This window comes from Alligator sinensis, unplaced genomic scaffold (genome assembly GCF_000455745.1).
Source record: "Alligator sinensis unplaced genomic scaffold, ASM45574v1 scaffold277_1, whole genome shotgun sequence".
Lineage (NCBI taxonomy): Eukaryota > Metazoa > Chordata > Crocodylia > Alligatoridae > Alligator > Alligator sinensis.
In genome coordinates this window covers 832006-852721 of record NW_005841899.1, presented here as the reverse complement: position 1 = coordinate 852721, position 20716 = coordinate 832006, and the positions used below count along the sequence as shown (strand labels likewise).

General features: G+C 41.4%; 1 protein-coding gene across 5 annotated transcripts in view; it reads left to right on the top strand.

Annotated features, from left to right (window-relative positions):
- The window catches only part of NCKAP5 (NCK associated protein 5), a 461300-nt gene that overhangs the window by 394166 nt on the left and 46418 nt on the right, over positions 1 to 20716 (top strand). For all 5 annotated transcript variants that reach the window (XM_025197575.1, XM_025197576.1, XM_025197574.1 and 2 more), the window contains 2 exons: positions 14089 to 14403; positions 16868 to 17004. In XM_025197575.1, the coding sequence (XP_025053360.1) occupies positions 14089 to 14403; positions 16868 to 17004 (452 nt within the window). The remainder of the gene's footprint in view (positions 1 to 14088; positions 14404 to 16867; positions 17005 to 20716) is intronic.

The window sequence follows — 20716 nt, the reverse complement described above, 5'->3', positions numbered from 1 at the left end:
GCAGGTACTGTCTGCTGTAGTAGGCCCTTGCGTGTTATTTGGGGCTTGCATACTTTTGTCAGAGATTAATGCTTAAGTGACAGTGTGAAGGGGGTCTGTGATCATGGGATGTAGTTTTCTGTGTCCCCTTGTAATTGCTACTCCCGTAGTTTGAAGGTGATAGAGAATCTTGTCATTGTGAATAAGAAACTGACATGCATTAGTGTCTCCTAAAATATGTTAGCTTCCTTCCTCAGCCTGCCAAAGACAAATACGTTTTTGTATTTCAAAGAGATAATACACATAGCAGCTGTTTAATTGCCAGTTTTCCTGCAGCACTGCCATAGCCTACTGTTTCTACCTTTCTTTGTTTTTATGGGGAGTCTCAGCTTTTTGGATCAACACTTCCTTGTTAGCCACAATTATTTGTTGGCCACCCAGAATTACTACATTACGTAACCGAATTACGCAACTGGAATGAAGGAAGGGTTGCAGTTGTACAGAGCTAATATTCTGATTACTGTTCTACATACTGAGCATCTGCAACTCTTATTCAGGATTTAAAATATTATCTAAACAGTGGCAGATCCCCAGGTCAGGAGCCACCAGAGCTACATAGATTTACTCTATTTTATGATCTGGCCCAACTTCTCCTAGTTTCTGTCATGCATATCAGGGAATATGCCTAATTATCCCAGTTACTTCAAGGTACTTCACACTATTATTTTCCGTATAGATCTGATGTCCTCTTATTTTGCTTTTTAGATTATTGTTTCTAGTTAAGATGTTTTATGGACACATTTTCACCTGCCTGTGTGGAAGTTTAGCTTTGTATTTCCATTAACTATACTTGTAGGGCTGAGCAAATATTGCAAAATGTTTTCCATGAATGCCTGTTCACATTTTATTATAAATTCATTTTGATTGCATCCATGCTGATTTTTTTGTTTTCTTTCCACAAATACTGTAGTGAATGGGTTTTCAAAGCATGAATATTTATGAAAAATGGTGACCCATAATGCTCATGTCTACGTGAGCTACTTGAGCATCTGATTCACAATTCTTACTCTTATCTGATTGTTATTTCTATTTCTCATCCACGACCTGTTCCAAATCCAGTTGAAGTCAGTGGCAGATATTTCACCGACTTCAGTGAGCTTTGTGCCAGGCCTCCAAGTAGAAAAGTATTATCATGTAACTTGTAATTAGTCAACCTGGCACAAATTTGAAGCATTCATTATATACTGTCCACAGTATCTACGACCAAGAAATATTCACTGAAGAAATGTATGCATCATTTTTACTACCAAATAAACTTGAGAATTTCAAAACCTATGGACAATTTGCTGTCAAAGAAAAAAGGAAGACAGAAAGAAAGGAAAGAAAAAGAAAACAGAATTCATCATATTTATTTATAGTGAATTATTTGTCTGCCTCTAGTTCTTAACAGGCAGAGAGGTATGTTACACTGTTCCCACATGCTCATGCTAATGGTGTTTTTGAAACACCAACTAGCATTTATATTACACACATTTGTTATGGGAAAAACACACTTTCTGAAAGAAATCAGTATTCATTGTTCTGGCTTTAAATCATCACCATTTGTCACCAACTGCTGCATCCTGCTTACATACAGTTAGCTTTCAGAAACAGTGATTAGAATATCATCTGGTCTAGAGGATCTGAACTTGTGTACTGAAATGAAAAAGATTATAGTTCAGCTGAAAGTCACTCAGAAAGTCTGTGTTAACAAGTTTTCACTTCATTAATTGAGAAATAAAACCAGTCAGTAGCAGGTATAGATATATATGTAACTCATTATTACCTTTCCTCTTAAGTAAAATCACCCTGAGGGCATTACTAATATAAATTATTTAAAGCCTTGTTAAACAGGGATGTGGCTTCTATTTTGAACATGCTTTATGCTAATAAAAAAGCAGAACTATTACCAAAATGTATCTCACATTTTTCTTCTGCATTTGCAAAATTTGGAGCTTTCTATGTGCTACTTTTATAACTGAATCAATGCAACCAACATGCTACTAGGCGCAACAAATACAGTCTTGAGAGTCCTGTCACTGGTGTTGTCCAGTAGAGAACTAAAAATCAAAGGAGGCACCCATAATGGGAAGAAGGCTACATTCCAATTACGAGAGTTTCCGTCAAGAGCATGTAATCAGTGGTTCCTAACCTTTTCAGTCAAGATTACCAGGTTATCCAGGTTAACCAGGTGAAGACTTCAGCTACCAAACCAGCTAGTTTTAAGCTGTATTGGGTGCAATGTAGATGTGTACTAAATGGGTGCATTGACATGTGCCATTAAGGCAATATAATAAACCCTAGCACAGTTTGCACCAGAGAAAACTGCTCCTAGGCACAGTGTTTACACGTGCACCTGGGACCACAGCACTTTGAACCTGGGCAGAGCAGCCCTGGCTTCACAGTCCAGGGGGGTCAGCCCCAGGTTCCTGGTGGCGACATTGGGTGGCAGAGGAGCTGGCTGGGACACAAGGGTGCTGAAGTGTGGAGCTAGGCAGTAGGCATCCCCTGCACTTTAGCAACCTCATGCCCCAGCTGTGCATTTTGGCAGAGTAAATTACTGCACCCTAATACCAGTGCACATGTAGACTGTGACACTTTACTTTACTGCAGAGCTAATTAGTCAACTCTGCAGTAAAGTGCACGTGTAGATGCACCCAATGTCAGATACCAATAGTTTTATCCTCACAACAATCTTGTGCACTGTGGGAGCAATATCCTCTTAAAAATGGAGAACTGATGTATAGCAAGGTAGAAGGGACTACCCGAAGTCACTCAGTAAGCCTGTGCCTGAGGCAGATACTAAATCATCTTTCAGTTTCCTGAGTCCTAGTCCAGTACCTATTTTCTGCAGTCTCAGTGAACTGTCACTGATCTTTTAAAAAAATCAAAGGCAACACCTGTGGCTGTCATTACAAACTCCAAGTACTGGAATTTCTCTCAAGAACTCGTTATTGGTGACTCCAAACCCATTCAGTTAAGTGTACCATGTGACTCACATGGCCAGTCTCTCTCGGATTGTGGTATTACACATTTGGATCATGGAAGCATGGAAGAACCTCATTTCTGCAATGTAGTAGAAAGAGTCTCTTGCTTCTGCTGCTTGTCTTGGATGCCTCCTGTACATCTGGTGTGAGGATTTATCTTTCTCTTCATCTATTATTCATCCACTGGGAGGGTTTAAGAATGTTTGCAAACTCTTAAGGCTGATTGATAGGTGAGAAGGTATGACCAAGGGGACGTTAGAAGCTTTACCCTGTCCGATGCTTCCTCAAAACATTCCTTGCTTGGCCTTACTCACACCTAGTCAGTCCACTTCAGTTTTAAAAATTAGCAACCCCTCCTACCTATAGAGCTAGAATTTGCCCATCAGGTAGAAGGCATGGCATGCTGGCAAGACAGAATTTGTTTTCATGTATATAATTATTCAGAAAAAAGAAATATGTTTCCTGTAAGTCATGGTAACTAGTTGAAGGTAGAGCTCATGTGTGGGGGAAGAAGAGGAATAGGTGAAAATGTCCTTATAAACATTTGTTCTTACAGACTCTAGTTTTGTCTCTATTTTGAGTTGCCCCCAAAGTGCCAAGTGCAAGTCACAATACAAAAAAGAGTCAATGGGCTGAAACCCTGCCCTCATTGTTCTCAATGGGAAAAATCCTATTGACATAAATGAGGCCCACCTTTTCACCATGAACCCTGGCTGGAAGAGCTTACCATCTATCTTGTCATGATTAGAATGGGACATAGTGCTAAATGCTAGGGGAAGTTTCACAAAGGCCAAAGAATACACAACAAAGTGGTTTAGAAAGAGTATTATTACTTATTGCTAATAAAACTATATTATTTATGTATTGATATAAGCAGATGTGTGTTTTGGGGAGAGATATAAATGAAGACAAGTGGTGGTCTCATGTTTCAGTTCAAGAAGTGCACTCCATGAATAGGAAAAGGTCATGGAAAACAGCATGCAGTCAGCCGTGATAGAATTGGACAAGCAGGTTACTGAAGCAAAAAAAAAAGGCTGAACAGGGTAAAGCAACAGAAACAAGGTTGAATAGATAGGGAAGGGCAGGTTAAGTCAGGGGCATATTTTTGTAGACAAATTTTAATTATAAATGAGCCTGAAATCTGACCTTACATTCAAGGAACCCTAAATCTGGACCAAATTCACATGGATATGTATATCCAGACAGTGCTGTACACAGGCTAGTGCTGGAACTGGAGGATACAGCTACATCAGCTCAGTGCTGTACTTGAGTTAATTAGCTCAACTGAGAAGCTGGTCTTAACCCAATGAACTTGGACTGGTAACATGACTGTACTACTGGATTTGGAGCTCCTGTGGGCAGAGCAAGTTCAGGTTATCTCTGCACAGCCACAGCACCTTCTGTGCCATATGGACATAGCCTTCAATTCCTCCTTTAAAACTAAGGGCTTGATTCTCCTATGTTCCCTAGTTTAAATGAGAAATAACTCACTTTTATTAATGTAAAATATATTATGATTGAATGGAGAAAATTAGGATCATACAAATCAGGACAACTGTTTATCACTATGACTCTACCCAAGACATTCTCAGCCTTGTCAGGTTTGCATAAAGGTTGCGCTTCCGACCCAGGGAGTAAACAACCAATGCATTCATCTCTGATTAATTAGATCAAAGAATGGTATAAACCCAAAAGGAATAATCTACTTTAAAAATGACATTGATTTGGCAGGAGAACATTCACTTTTTGTGGTTGCTTCAGCATTGCAGATGAAGAGAAGGATGTGCAAATAAAGAGATCTGTTCTGCCATCTGTAGTTTAAGTTCTTCCTGCCAATACCACATGTAGCTTAAAGATGTTTATTAACTGGTAACACAATTTTGCATGGACCTATTTACATCAGAGACATTATTATGAAAGAAGGACGAGTGATAAATAATAAGCTGACATTTTACAAAATACTAAAAAAAAATTAGTTGTCCACCCTATCCGTCTCATAAGGCAGGTCATATCATCTGCTGTATATGCTACTTTAATTTAAAGAGACAGGATGGAAGTTTCTAATTCAAAGGAGGAATATTTGTTAAACTATTTCTTCTGGGTTCATTTACTGGTTGGATTATGTCCTCATTTTGTATGCACTCTGGATGAAAACTGTCCTTTCCAGGCAAGCCATTCAAATATTATTCTCCATTCCAAAATTATTTTGAGGACTTAAGTTTAGAGAAACTAAGAAAGGGGTCCTTGAAAATTTTCCAGGCTTCTAACTGATTTTTTTAATATTTTTTTTGCAAAAACTGGTTGCTATCTGCGGGGTTTGTTTTTTTTTGTCAAAATATTTCAGCCAAAAACTGAAAAGATTGAAGCCCAAAACTTTGTTTTTGTTTTATTAAAACTTGAACATTTCCATAGGAGAAAATGTCAGACTAGTTGTAATTAGGAGCATCATGGCAGATTTTACCTACTTTCATAAAAGGGCTATTGAGCTAGGACCCCCCCCCCCCAAAAAAAAAACCCAAAACCCAGAACTCTACACAGAAAGTCATCTTTGAACAAAAAAAACCCCTATATTTTCTTTGAACACACATTTTGCAGTTCCTTAGAATATGTTTCTGTTTAATTAAAATTTAAAGGTGGGTTGGCTTCCAATGGTATTTTTAATGATAAGCCACATAGAAAAGTCTTGCAGAAAATTTCCTAGCTCCGCTACATATAAATACAAACTGAGTATGTCAGTGCTTTGAAATAGATGTTGTCCTCTTGCAATAATAACATTAAGCTAACCAGCCAAACATTTATGTTAACCTTGTGGTTCTATCTGATTGGGAACTGTTGTGATGACTGAACCGTTTCCAGAAATCCCTGACCCTTTTGGCCATGATATTGATAGCTGACAACTCTCTATAGATCGGAGCACAGATCCATACACATATTTGATTATGACATGCTGGAATCTGAAACTAGTTCCATTCAAAAGTTTAAGTCCCTGCCTGCATGCACATCAGGAAACTTCAGTCTGTCATAGTTAGCTTCAAGTATGTGGATGGTCCAGTAAGTTTGAATGAGACTGTGTGCTTAAAGCAAAGCAAGGACTTAACTTGCTGTGCTCAGGGCCTTGTATGCTATACATTTTATTTCAAGTTTAGGTGATTCCATGAGTTAAGTAGTCTGTGTTATAGAGCATTATTTTTCTTACACCCCCAAACTTGATAATGCTCACAACTCAAAAAGCACTTTAGAGTATATAAGCACTTTATATATATATATATATGCACGCGTGTGTATACACACACACACACACACACACACACACTAGCAAATTACCTGTAAAAAATGACTGGGGGGGTGGCAGAGCCCCTTCAGTCCCCCTTCAGGCCCAACCCTGTCCCCACCGGCAATTTGGGTTCAGGCCACTCCCCCGCCTACCCACCCCCCTCCATAGTGGCTCTGCCCCCTCTTTGGGGCCAGGTTCTCTCTCCCCACCCTCACCCCTGCTGCTTCAGCCTTCCGCCCACGGTCTCTCCCCCCACTCCAGAGCCAGGCCTGTGTCTGCCCCCCCTGCCTGCCACTATGGGCCTGGGTCTGTCCCCCCGCACTCTGCAGCTTTGGGTCCAGGCCTGCTTCCCCCTGCGGCCATTGCCGCACCCATGCCACCACTGCCCCGCACCTCCAGGCCTGGTGGTGGCCATGGGCCTGGGCCCAATGTTGACCATAGACCCAGCAGTGGTGGCAGGCACAGGCCTGGCAGTGGTGGTGGTGGGCCTGGGCCTGAAGGCAGCGGCAGGCTCAGCAGCGGTAGGGGGAAAAGGGCCTGGAGGGGCAGCTTCAGGCAGAGACTCAGTGCGATGGCTGCAGGCATGGGGTGGCAGCCACAGGGTGGTGGGCGCAGCTACTGGTAACCACCCCCTACATTCTCCTCCCCCCTACTCCCCCCTCCCTGCCGGCTCTTGTTGGGGGATGAGAGGGGGTGCTCTGGCCCCTGGCTCCAAGGAACAGATCAGGGAGGGCGAGGCTAACTCCGGCTCCTGTGCTATGGCAGGGCTCCAGTTCCCGCTGTTCCCCTCTGCTTCCAAGAAGGGATGGGGGGGCTGACCTGCCCCCATCCCAACCTCCAGGCCCTCAGTCCCCACTGTCATGGCAGCATTCTGCCGTCTGTCCTATCTGTCTAGAGCACTATGATTGGCTGCTGAGACAGCCAGTCAGAGTGCTAATAAAGCGTTACGGACAGACAGACAGACTAAGCCTTTTATAATATTAGAATATCTATGCGCGTGCACACACACACACACACACACACACACACACAGATCACTTATTCTTTTAAATAGAAGTCTTATTCTGGGAGTCCCCCTCCCCCCCCAATAAGAGTTCTATTTAAAAGAATAAGTGATCTGTTTGTATTATTGAATACTTCCTGAATAGGTCAAGCAGTTGGTCAGGAACTCTATTCATATATGACATTAAAAAATTATGAGTAGAATGTAAATCTTTGCTCCGCCACTTTGGTTGATTGAATGTTTTGGAAAGCGCTCCTATTATTTAAGAGAAATTGTTTTAAAGGTTTGTTTAAAAAAGAAGTATGGCAACACATCCCCCTTAGTAAGAATATTTTCATAAATTATTGAAGCAATGCATCCAAGAAATGGCATTTAAAGGCTTTGTTAGCATATCCATTGCAATTTCTCAATTTCAGACACTTATATGGTCTCTGCAGGTTGAACATTCATTTATGGAGGTTCAATCCAGGCCTGACTTTTAAAGTTACAGAGGCCCTCATTTTACCCAAGTTACTCATAATGGGTAATACCTAGTTTGCGAGCAACTCCACTGAAATTGTTTATTGAGATTACCTGAAATTGGGGATTAAGATGCTACTAAATACACGAGTAAAGGTGACCAAGCATGGTTCTGAATGACCGGTTCTTTGCAGACATGTTTTCTTTTCATGCTTAAGAATCCTTATCTGTGCTAAAATCCCTGTTTATATCCATGTGGAATTTTACCCTTAAAAGGAGAGGAAGCTCAGGCCTATATTTCTGATTGCTGTGGTGCAATCTATTCAATTGTTGTTAATTTCATTTCATTTCATTTTTAATTGATTTTTCTAGCTGTAGGAGAACTAAGAAAACAGTAGATGTGTGAAATGTTTTATGTAAGCCTTCATATAGGGAACATGATATACATTAGATATTTATATATACAACCCAGCAATTTAATGTATGATTAGGTTTATTAATGTGCTGCTGCTATTTAAAAAACTCCAATTTTTTAACATATCTTGTGTTGGGCCTCATGACTGTATAAGGATGCAGAGGTGAAATTATGTGTTCCTGGTTTCCAACCTAGGGGTATGCATGATCTTGCTCTTAGTTTTTAAGTAGTATATGAGATATACCAGTGGAACACAGGACTTGCCGTTGTAAGGTCTGCCGAGTTCAGCATCCTGTCTTCAGCAGTGGGCAGTACCAGATGCAGTATTACCAACTCTCATGATTGTTGGCTTTGTTCTTAAAGTCTACACTTCAGGAATGTGAAAAACTTAGCTCGTCTTTTATCTATCTATCTATCTATCTATCTATCTATCTATCTATCTATCTATCTAAATACATATAGATAAAAGAAAGAGCTAAATTTTTCACATTCCTGAAGTGTAGACTTTAAGAACAAAGCCAACAATCATGAGAGTTGGGAACACTGCAGATGGAAGAGCCCCAACAGCAGAGAGATGCAGGATAGTCCTTACTAACTAAAGATTGGTGCAAATTCAAAGCATGAGCTTGATATCCCTTCCAAAACACTTTTTTTAGGACCCACTCCTGATTCCCCCTCCCCCCCCACTAATAGCCAGGGGTTAGGACTGTTGGGGGAGAGGTAGAACTCTTTCAGTATTATGGGCTTTGATTCTGAACTGTTTCATCAGTAGCATGGCAGATGGTAAGACAATATCAATGGCTGCTATTACAAGTAATACCTATGCATTAACTTCACTCTTCCCTGGAGGAAAAACATAAAAAAACAAAACAGAACAAAAACAACAAGCAAGGCACTTGGCATGCTTGCTCAAAAAAATTCCCTAGCCAAAGCAATTAAGTTCAGATATGACTCCTTTAGGGACATTAATGTTCTGCTGAATCATTTTTCATCTATTGATTATTCCTGTTGCAGCATCAAAAATTTAACTTCTCAGAGTTTAATTATGGACCCTTATTTACATTGTGCAGCATTTACTGATGTGAATTGGCCTACTGAAGCCCCAGTGCAAGGCTGGGAGAACCTGAGATGATTATATCTCGGCTTAAGCAGTCTATTTTGGAAGCCATCCCTGACAAATACTCTTTGGTCCTGCAGCTGTTTCATGGAGGACGTTAAAAGGCCAATACAGTGAAGTGTTTGAAATGTATCTAAATAATATTTGTACTAAATAAAATGAGCTTTAGGCTGTAATGTGGCAACACTCATTATTAGTGAAAAATTGGCACAGCGTAAAACATTGTGAAGGCCTTTGCCAGATCAAGGGCCAGTATGTTCAAAACAGCAATAACTATGGACAAATTAACAAAAGCAAGTTAAAAGCTGCTCCGCAGTAACTTTCCATGTACCTTGTCTTAGCCTGTGGTAAGTGAAGGCTGGCCCACAGTAAGTTACCAGTCAATGAAACAAGGTAAGTTGCTGTGGTATAGCTTTCACTTACCAGGTACGGGAAGGTATGTGGACCATTATTATGGAGCATCAGTAAGTCCTTGCCCTGATTTAAGTCAATGTACTTTGTTCATACCCTCAGCAATTTAGGTTCATAGCTGTTTTGAAAATCTAGTTATAAAAGTTAAAATAGAAGCTGCTGAGTGCTGAGCACTTTTTTAAACCACATCTCAGTTGTGGGTGTTCAGCTTTAAACATCTGCCCTTGAGCTCTTTGGAAAATCTGTTGTTTGATAAGCTGAATTTCTCTACACAAAGACTGCTACATAGACAGTCTCTATGCAAGAAAACAATTCTTGGTTAAAAGCATCCATTCTTTTTCCTTTAATTTATCAGTTTAGGCATTTTTGGTCAGCTCTGAGATCACTCACTTTGAGTCAATTATTTTAGGAACGGCCAGAGATTTTCCATTTTTCAAGAATAATTTTTAACAATCAGTATTGCCCTTAGTATACTTACTTCTCTTGATTATGAGCTGCATCTCTCATGGATCATCCCTAGGTTTTATAAAGTGAGTAATGGAGGAGAGAGAGCCTCTGGCCCTAGATGTGTTCTTTCCAGAAATTTCTCCCAAGATTGTTGATAGTCTTGCATTTTCAATTTGCTTCTTAAAGGTCCCTTTCTCTTTCTTGCATTATTAGCATGTGTTATTTGATTTGCTTCTACTAGTTATCATTTCCATGTGTGTGTTACTATTAGGAAGGAAATGGTATTTGTCTGTGAAACAACTTGACAGTAATGTGCTGCTGTAAAGGGAAAAAGACATTGCAAATTGTGTGCGTCAGATTGCAAGCCCTTAATTTGCAAAATTCGAAAGGAATTTTAGATTAGGTTGTAGAAGCAGGCCTTATAATAACATAAGGGAGGTTTGTTTAAAATGTTTGTATAGTAAGGTGCCCTCCAGGGCTAGCTGTGAAGCTCCTGGGGTCCCTTCAGCCCTTACTCACTCTGGTCTCTGTGGTCAGTCACCCCTTCATTCGCTTGCCACACCTTCATGTGTATAAGGGAGGATTTCCCAATCTGCTCTCATTCTAATGATCACCAGGTGTCCGTGGTCATTGCCTTATGGGCTAATTGCATGCTTTTTCCACCCCTACACTACTCCTCATGCCTTGCAGGTGTCATCACTCACTGATGTTCCCTCTAAATAGCCTGTCTCTGGCTTCTGGACCTCCTGGTCCCACACTCTTGAGCTCCTGCACTTTCTGCTGGGCCCTGCTCTTTTTCTTGCTTCCTGCACACCCTCCTGGGCCCTTAGGGACCTTTTCCAACCCCTCCAGACTGCTGCTGGCTGTACTCTCCAAGTTGGCATTCCAGGGCTGCACCCATCCTGTTTAGGAGATGTTCCCACGGTAGCCTCCAGGATCTTACTGCCTATTCCACTCAGGGTCTGGGCTTATATCCTGTCTAATCCCAGCCCTCTCCTAATCAGGTGAGGCTCTCATTAGCCCCCTTTGCCATCTGTTGGGCACTTTCCAGGCTGCCTCTCCTCCTAAAGTGGCCGGTACACTCATCATCCTGCCACAGTTTGATTCTGAAGTTTTCTCTTCTTTTTGTTCTTCCCAGCTTATTCTGTGTCACTGCTAAAAACCTAGAATCGTCACCAGGCTTATACTTCTACAGACTATAACCCCACTTAACCATCACCACTTTTTCAGCCCAAAGGAATTAAGAGAAATCTCTTCTTGTGCCATTATTTCCTTTTGCTGGTAAATGTTGACAGTAAATGAACCACTGTCTACTTATGACCTATTCCAGGGGTTGTCAGCTGGGGATACGCGTACCCCTATGGGCACTTGAAAAGGCCCTAGGGTGTACATGCAGGTAGGTAGGGACAGAGTGCTGCAATGCACTATCCCACACTGCCACGCAGGCACTGCCCACCTGGCTGGATGCAGGGGAGCAAGGGAAACTCTCACACAGTGGCTGCTGCTGCTCTGCATCCAGCCATGCGCCACCCCCCAGTCAAGGTCCAGCTGCATGCCACCCGCTGCTTGGCAGCCAGGGACACACTGCTCCGCGTCCAGCCACCAGGGCGTACAGTGATTCAAAAAGGTTGAAAATCCCTGACCTATTCAATGTCTTACCCCTGACAGCAGGGAGCAGAAGGCAACGAATGAACTATAGGATTTGACCTTCCTTTACATTAGTCTAATATTTTCTAGGAAAAATCCAAAGAATTCTCAGGAATTATTTTATTGTGGCATGAAAAAGAGGAAAATGCAGAGAGGATGGTTCAGTGGTTAACTTGCTCACCTAAGACTAGTGACCTGAATTCATTTCCCTGTTTTGCCACACACTGTATATGGCCTGTGGCAAGTCATGTAAGATATATCTAGGCAGCTGTATATAACTTACAATAGTATATAACTTGAAGGCCACCGATATACCTTATCATATTCCAGGTAGTCTGCACTGCTCTGGGCAGGCTACTTCATAAACCAGGAGCAGCGTAGCTGCATCCACGCAGTACTTTAGCAGAAGGAAAGGTTTATTCCTTATTAGCAAGAGGATGGGCTAATTGGCGCTGTCACACATCTGTGGCAATTACACGGATGCACAGTTTCCAATTTAGGAAGCAGCCCTTTTGGCACAAAGCAGTTTTTTTAAAGGCGCCAATCTGAAGTATGGTAAGTTTACTATACAGAGATAGCCTTATTCTCTCACTGTGCCTCAATTCTCCCTTGTAAAATGGGGATAGTGATTCTTTCCTACTACACAGGAATGTCATGAGGGTAAATACATTACAGACTGTGAAGGGCTCAAATCCTGTGGTAATAAGAGCCATTTAAGTACAGTAGCTAGATGGATGAATGTTTTAGTTCCTTTACAAAAAACTGAACGCATAAAGAGCAACTTAATTTTGAGTGTGTGTGTGTGTGTGTGTGTGTGTGTGTGTGTGTGTGTGTGTGTGTGTATAAGTCCTTGGATCCTTATCAGATTTGGTCCATTAAGATGAATATGTCAAATAAAAACAGTTGTGTTAATTTCATTACATCAGAAGGCAAAAGCAAAATCTGTAAGAGAGAAATATTTTCAAACCTCAAGGAGAGTATTAGAAATGCTGCAGAGGAAAAATAACAGCAAATGACTTGCCAGAGCACGGCTAACTATAACAGAGTTAAATAACAAATGGGGATATCATAAAGAGATCAATACATAGAGGCATAGAAAATAGAGATGGAAAAGATCTATTGGGTCATATTGTGCATCTCCTGCCAGGATACAATTGTTCTCTATAGTATATTCTCAAATTCTTTATCCAGTCTAGTTTTAAATTGCCCAGGCAATGGGACTTGGACTACTTCCCCTGGGAGTCTCTGTCACAGCTTGATAGATCTCATTGTCAAGAGATGTTTCCAGATATTTAACCTAAATTATACTCAGTTTCAAGCCATTAGTGCTAAAGTTTCCTCCTTGGTGTTTATATCCTTGAAATATATGCAGATTACCATCATAACACTTTCAGTGTTGTTTGGGAAACCTAGCTGTGTTTCTACTGTACAAGGCAAAGGGATGTGTATGTATGAATAGACAGTGAAGGGATAGGATTGTACTCTTAAATACCATCCTCAAACAGAGCATCCACAGTTGTGACCGCCTTCACTTCATGGCAGATGCAGAGCGTTCACGGCAGGGAAGATGACCCTGGGCACAGTGCTGCACTGCCGTGGTTATGCTATTCCAGTACCTGAGATAATTCAGGTATCTATGCGGCACTGCATTCCTTAGTTGACATGAACTGAGCTGGGATATGAGCCATGCTGTCGTTGCTCCGGCAGGCGTGGGTGAAGGCCAGATTCTGATCACCTGCCAGAAGAGATGGTTGTCTTTTGGGAGAGTTATTTCAGCACAGCCTGCCCCTCCTACATATGTTAGAGCCATGGTTTGGATAGTGGCTGGGAGGGAAAGCTTTATCTTTTGTTTTTTTACTGTTTCTTATAAGTCTGCTCTTAATTTCCTGACTATTTTTCTCTGAATTCTCTCCAGCCCTTTATAATGCGCCACTCAGAGAATTTCGTAGCAACCCTCAAGAGCAACAATTAATTTCTAATACATGATCTTTTTAAACGCCATGATGACAGGAATCTAAGTCATGCCACTTTGAATGTTTTGGCACTTGTTTATTGTTTGATAGTACTTTTAATTATATCTCAATGTGATGTTTTGCTGTGTTTAATTAAATAGATGTTTCATGCCACAGCACTAGAAGTTACAATTATATTTACAATTAACACTATGCTGGCTAAATGAGAAATATTTTTCTTCTTTAAAAACCTCCCTTCAAGATGTCTTTTTTTCCCCCCCATCATTCCTTTCACTATTTTTAAATGCTAGCAAATCCTTGAGCTCCAGCCCCATCACATCACTTTTCTGTACCTTAGAGTCTTGCTGCCAGATGAGAACTTTGGACAGTGGGATTGGGACCTTCCCTCTCCCAGACTCAGGGAACCGGTCAACGGCACGGCACGTTTCTAAGCAAGAATCGACCTTAGAAACTGAAGTCTTCACGTCTCCTGAGGAAGTCCTTCCTTCAGCTCCTTCAGTGAAAGCCAAAACTCTCGAGCGAGAAGTGCCTTCCACGGCTAAGAGCCAGGGATCTGTAGAAAGCATAATTAGTCATTCAACATCTGATCCTACCATGACAGCCAAAAATATACGACCTTTTCAAAGTCGACTTCCAAAACCAGCCTCCTCAGGTAAAATGCCAATTACATTGGAAATTAGATTCTTTCTGTCCTAACATCTGTTTCGATTAGCAGAAGTCCTGTAATAATGACATTAGATAACAGGCAATGTTAAGCAGGTATCGGAAAAGATTCCCTATGTGAATATATAAGATTAACAAGTTGGTGACCTGAGCCGTGTGGAAAATTTGTTACGCATAGTGCTTATCTGAGAGAGAAAAAAAATGTATAAAATATTAAATCCCTTCCCAAGAAACAATATTTGAGTAAAAACGTAGGGCAGGCCTGACAGTCGGCTTGAAAAAGAGTGGTGGATATTCATCAGCTTTCAGGAATAGTCTCTAAATTTGCTGCCAGGAATAAAGAAGGGTCATGTTGTGATATTAAAATGTGAAATGACAAAAATAGACTTGCTTTCAAAATTGAACTTGGACTACATTGCAATTTGGACTCAGCACATAAATTTGGTATCAATGAATGGTTGGCGATAACCATAAACGTTAAGTCTTGTGATAAGTTGCTGGATTGTACAAACATATGGATTTACAGTAACATAAAACATGCATTTTAATGTAGCAGCTGAATGTGCATAAACTATTAACATATAAAACAATAGTCAACAAAGGAATAAGAGGCATGTAAAGGTTCCACTACAGTGCACATATGCATATAGTGTAAGAGCGAGGTTGTAGCTGTGATGGTTCAGAAATTATATGAGGCAAAGATTTCTTAGGTGATATCTTTTATTGGCCCCGCTATATAGTTGGCCCAATAAAAGATATTACTCCAAAAAAAATTCTTGCCTCTCACATGCATATACACACACAGAGCTTTACGTGTGCACATAATTTACTGTAGCAAACAGTGTGTATGTGTGTTTAATAATTAACTTCTGTTCCTTTACTAGTGGTTTAATTAATTAACAGAAGTTAATTTTCCAGTACAATATTATTTATTTCTTTGTATCATGTTCATTTCAAGATTGGGGGGTTATATTCTTCAAAAATGAATATAAACTCAGAGGCTTCAAAAATTTTCCATTAAAAAAAATACAAGGAAGCATGTGCATATGTACACACACACACACACACACACACACACACACACACACGGCATGGATTGCTTTTAGATGATTTTTTTAGCAGTTTGTTAGAGTAAAATGTTTGTGGCAACTATGAGCTGATCCTAATGTATTTGACTTGCATGTGTCATTTCGGTCTGCACCACACTGACAAAGAAATTCTGTCCCCTGAAGATGTGAAGCTACACAACAGATTCAGCTTTATGTAAGGACACCAAGTGTGTGTTCCACTAATGAACTGATATTTAAACTGAACCTAAATGTGAAAAAGCTCCTGTTATACATTCATGAGAATTTACAAAAGAGCCATTCTAATTAAACATCTTGGAATTTAGTTGATTTAGGAATATTCCCAGTTCTGAAATGCAGTGGTATAATAGAGTGCAAACACACATCATAGGCTTCATTTCAAACCCCCTGGTCATTTTGAATCAAACCTAAATAAAAGATATTTTTAATACATACTATTTTTTAAATAAATGTACTGTTAATTAATGGCACAGCTGAGAGAGAGTCAGAAGAGAAATCTTAGTTATAGATTATATGCTACATGCTTGAATAGCCACATGTGTGACCTCAATTCAGCAGAGTGCTATGGAGTAGACTCCATGATTAAACACTGTCATTATAACAAATTGAATAGAAACTGCAAGCATTGAATTGCTTCATAAGAAGTTGGTAGCAGTAAGATTGTTCTGATCTTAATGCTAATATTCACAGCGCCAACCTTTTAAGGTTTGTATCTTAATTAAAATGTCATGAAGAGATGTAAAAAAAAAAACTACCCAGTATACATCAGATGGTGAGGTCAACTCATTCTTTCCTGGAATATTTTCATCTGACCCTTCTTCCTCTCACTTCCTCTCCAAAATCACAACTCTCGTTTTGCTCCACAATGCGCTGTTTATTTTCTGACATTTTAGTTGTATGTAGTATTAATTTAGTAAATAAAAAGACTAGTTGATTTAGAAAATTTCTCCTAGGAAAGTATCAGGTCTTTTTATTTTTGTTTCAAAACACGAGTTTGCTTTATTCCTCTCTGTCAGAATACAAACAGAACCGATCCTACAGTGTTATCTAGGAAACAGGTATTGCATTTTGTTTCTCATTTGAAAAGCATTTATATTTTAAGACTCAAAGAGGGGATTTAAACTACATCTTTCTCCCCTTCTCTTGCTCTTGGGAAATTAGATTAGACTCATCCACCTTACTCACAATAAACTATTCTGTATTATACAAGTTGTCCTACGGAGGTGAAAGTGTATTTGACTGACATAAAAGTATCAGAATCTGGCCCCAATTTGGACACAGGATCACACTTGCACAAAACCAATCATTACTGTTAATGCAATGACAACTAGATCTGGAATTTAAATCATCTCTTTTTAAAATCAGGAATGATTAACTTAACAAAGCAAGATGGACAAGAACAGAGTTCTGTATCTTCAGCATCATTAGAGCAGACCGAAAAACCAGCGGAAACCAAGAAGATTCTTCCAGACTGGACCAGCAAGAAAACTATTAAATCAAAGGTATAAATTAAAATGAATGCTCTAGTAGCATTTTATTCGATACACTATAGTCTAAACACAGCATTTAACTGTAGAGTCAAAAATTGCTAACAGTTTTTAAGACAGTGAACAATTGACAATCTAATAATAATGATAATATTTACCACATATTCTCTCATACCATGTTCCCCCGTAAGACATGCACCTTGTTTTTGGAAGGTAGAACGAAGAAAAAAAGATTTTTCCAGAGTCATGGCCTAATATGTGACAGAGATTAAGTCTTCTTGGATAGTGTCCAAGAAGTGGGGCATCCCAGGAAACAGTCTAAAGACCCTGCTACACATGCAAATTAAAGCTTGACACCTTTTTGAGGTCTAACTTTTTATTGTGTGATACGTACTGTACACATATAGCTGGTCTCAGGGTAATTGCACATTTAACCAGTTACTTGTACAATACCTGTAACATGTAGAGGGGTCTTAAGTGAGGCAACAGAATTTCCTGATATGGCTGGACATCTACAAGGCTAGGTCTGAGACTCTTGCAAGGGCAGCAACAAGGCTGTTACTTCTTTACAGTGAATGAGTCTTATTATAAGTTCCAGTAAATAATAATAATCAACCCAAACCACAGTCCTCATCAAGATCCTACTGAGTGCATATAGAGCTCACTTGCTGTGAGCTAACGCAATTGCTGCTTACAGCACAAGATACAGTGCTCACCCAATAGCTACTACAAATTCCTTAGCAGCTATAAGAGTGTTAACACTGGATTGCAGGGTTTCTGCTTGCTAGGACCACAGAGAAGTGGCAGGCATTTTGTCAGTGTTAGAACACAGTGTCTGCATACTTCTATTCTTCCGGTTTTCTAATCCAGTTAAGAAAAATCAGTTTTCCCACTTAAGACATGAAGCTGAATTTTGGAGGGCTGATAGGGGAGAAGGCATGGGTGGTATATGAATATATATGGTACTTAGCACATTTCATCAGAGGACTTCATTTTTATTGTTAATTCTACAGTCCACAAAGGTATGGTAGGTATCTTGTGTCATGCTTAACAAACATTCATTAATTGAACATTATCCCTAGGCATTTTGTAGAGGTCAAGATACCATAACAAGATACACTGTTTCTTTAAGGCTAGGTACAGACATTCAGAAAGCCCAAACCTGAATTGATTCAATCTCTAACCTGCAGAGATTGATTCAATCTTTAACTGGCACTTCTTTATCTAACCTGCATAGATTGAACTGATCTGCAAGTGAATAGGCATTCATTTTTGATTCTGGAAATGCAGGCACATGCCTGCAGTGGCTCAGGCCAGAAGCCAGGGACACTAGAGCATGCCCTCCTTTCCCTTCCACACTAGCCGCAAGGCTGGAGGGAAGCTGACCTGGAGAGGTATGGCAAGGCCCTGGCAGGCTGCTCAGGATAACTGGGGAAGGGTTTAAACCCCCACCCTGGCCTGCAGGAACTCCAGCTGGGGTGTGCCTGGAGGGGAAGGGAGAAGCAGCCCCTGCCAGGTTTGTCCCCAGGTGGGGAGGGGGCATGGCCAGACACCAGCCCAGGCAGCACCTCAGGGAAATCAGGAGCAAGGAGGTGTATTAAATTCCCCTGTCTAAGGCAGAGGGGAAGGGGGAATCCCTGCTTAGCAGGGAGTGGTGAGGGAAGGGAGGAAGGGGAGCAGGGGGAAGCCAGGCAGATGCCTGCAGTCTCTGCCAGATCTCTAGCAAGGGAGCAGAAGGGAGGGGCCAGCTCTGCTGTGGAGCAGAGAGCCCTGCCCAGCCCAGCCCAGAGAGCAAGCCGGGATGCTGGGGGTGTCTGGTTTAACTTAAACCAGCAAGGGGTCTGGGACGGATATTGCATAAGTCAGTTTGACCCAAATCAGTTAAGTCTGATATTATATTCAACCAGGTTGATCTCAAACCGGTTTCAGCCATTTTCAAACTAGTTTATGTGCACTGAACATCTGTTCTGTTATAGGTTTAAACCAATTTTGGATCACTTAAATGGTTTATGTGTATCTGTCCCTCACCTAAGAGTCTGGCTCTCTTTGTTTTCCTTTAGAGAGTTAGGCCTGTTTTTCCCCAGGTCTAGCTCTGCTTGTTTACGTGAAATGAGTGTTTGGCATAGATGTGATATGAAATTAAGGTGAAAGGGGAAAACTCTTCTTTTGTTTTCTGCCTTTTCTTTTGATGAGTCCCTGCAGTGACCTGTCTTTCAGTCCTTCCCTGAAAACTACAAAAGGAACAAATTGTCAAAGACGCACACCTCTGAGCACGTTAGCATACACATGCATCTATGGAAAAACTACCCTTGATGGCTGCCAGGCTCCTCTTCCCTAGAAGAGCCACATCACCACGGCTGGTTGGACACACAGAGAGGGTGGCAGTGGCCATGGTTAACAAGTAAAAAAAAAATCCTACCTGAAGAAAGGGAATAATTAGGCAGTTCTGCTCCAGAGCTGGCCAGCAACCCTCACATTGTTCATATTCTTCATACCATGCTGTAATTTATGCTTTCTTCTATGTTTCCATATGGTGGAGTCTGGAGTTTTTTGTGGGGTGGTGGGAGGGAACAGGGGTTTACTGAAGCACTTTTTTCTGTTAAATCAGCCCAAACTCCTACACAGACCTAGAAGGGTTACGTGACTTGCTTTGTGTCACATTGGCAAGGCAGCTACAGACCTTGATTGGAGTCCAGAGCTGCTGACTCTCCCTCTGATGCTTTTGTCAGTAGAGCATGTTTCTTATCAGATGAGTAGCTGCTATTTTGAATTTCTCAGTGCTGCATGGGGAGATTCAGAGCTACTGTAAAGTGTTTTTTTTTTTTCTAATAGGTTTAAGAGTGCTGGGAAAATGGGGTTTGAGTTCAGGTGATTATTGTACTTGTGAATCCAATTTTTTGACAGATAATCAGATCTCCAAGCAGAAATATCAGATGTGGCTTCCTTCTTTCTAGTTCCTGGGTTTCACCTGCTGAGCTGCTGCCATTGAACTCTTGCATCTCCAGCCCTTTTCATTTTTCATTTTTTCATTCCTTTTAAAAAAAAAAAATTTTATTTTATTTTTTTACTTCCAGAGGGACCCATTAAGTTTTGCATGAGAAACTTGACTTGTAGAGTCAAAAGACAGGTAGCCAATTGTGGAGTCATAGGGAGAAAAAAATTTGGGGAGGGGGGGTGAGTGCATGCATGCATGCGCACCCCCTCCCACAGCAAGTAAGTCTGTGGGGAAAGGGCTGGGGAGGGCAGATCGAGGCCTCACCCCACACAGCCGGGGTGGGGCACGGGACAGATCATCTGCGGGGTGGCCAGGATGGTGGGGGGGGGGGGGGCTCCCCCCACTGACCATCGGGGGGGTGGCCGGGAGGGGGGGGGGGGGGGTGGCTCCCACCACTGCACGCACCCTGGGAGGCAGGGGGGACATGTGCCCCCAGGTCTACATAGGGCAGGGTGGGGTGCAGCTGCAGACAGGAGCCACTGCACGCACACCAGGAGGCATGGGGGGCATGTGCCCCCGGGTCTACATGGGGCACGGCAGGCTTGAGCTGCAGACAGAAGCCAGGACAGTGTCAGGCTCTTCCTGGCAGGGGGGAGCTGGACTGGGCTGTGCTCGGGACAGGCAGCAGGAGCAGTGCTGGGAGCGGGGGTTACAGTGAATTTTGGGATGGTTGCATCCCCCACCCCTCCATAGCCCTGCTCCCAATGCTGCCACCACACTACCCGAGCATAG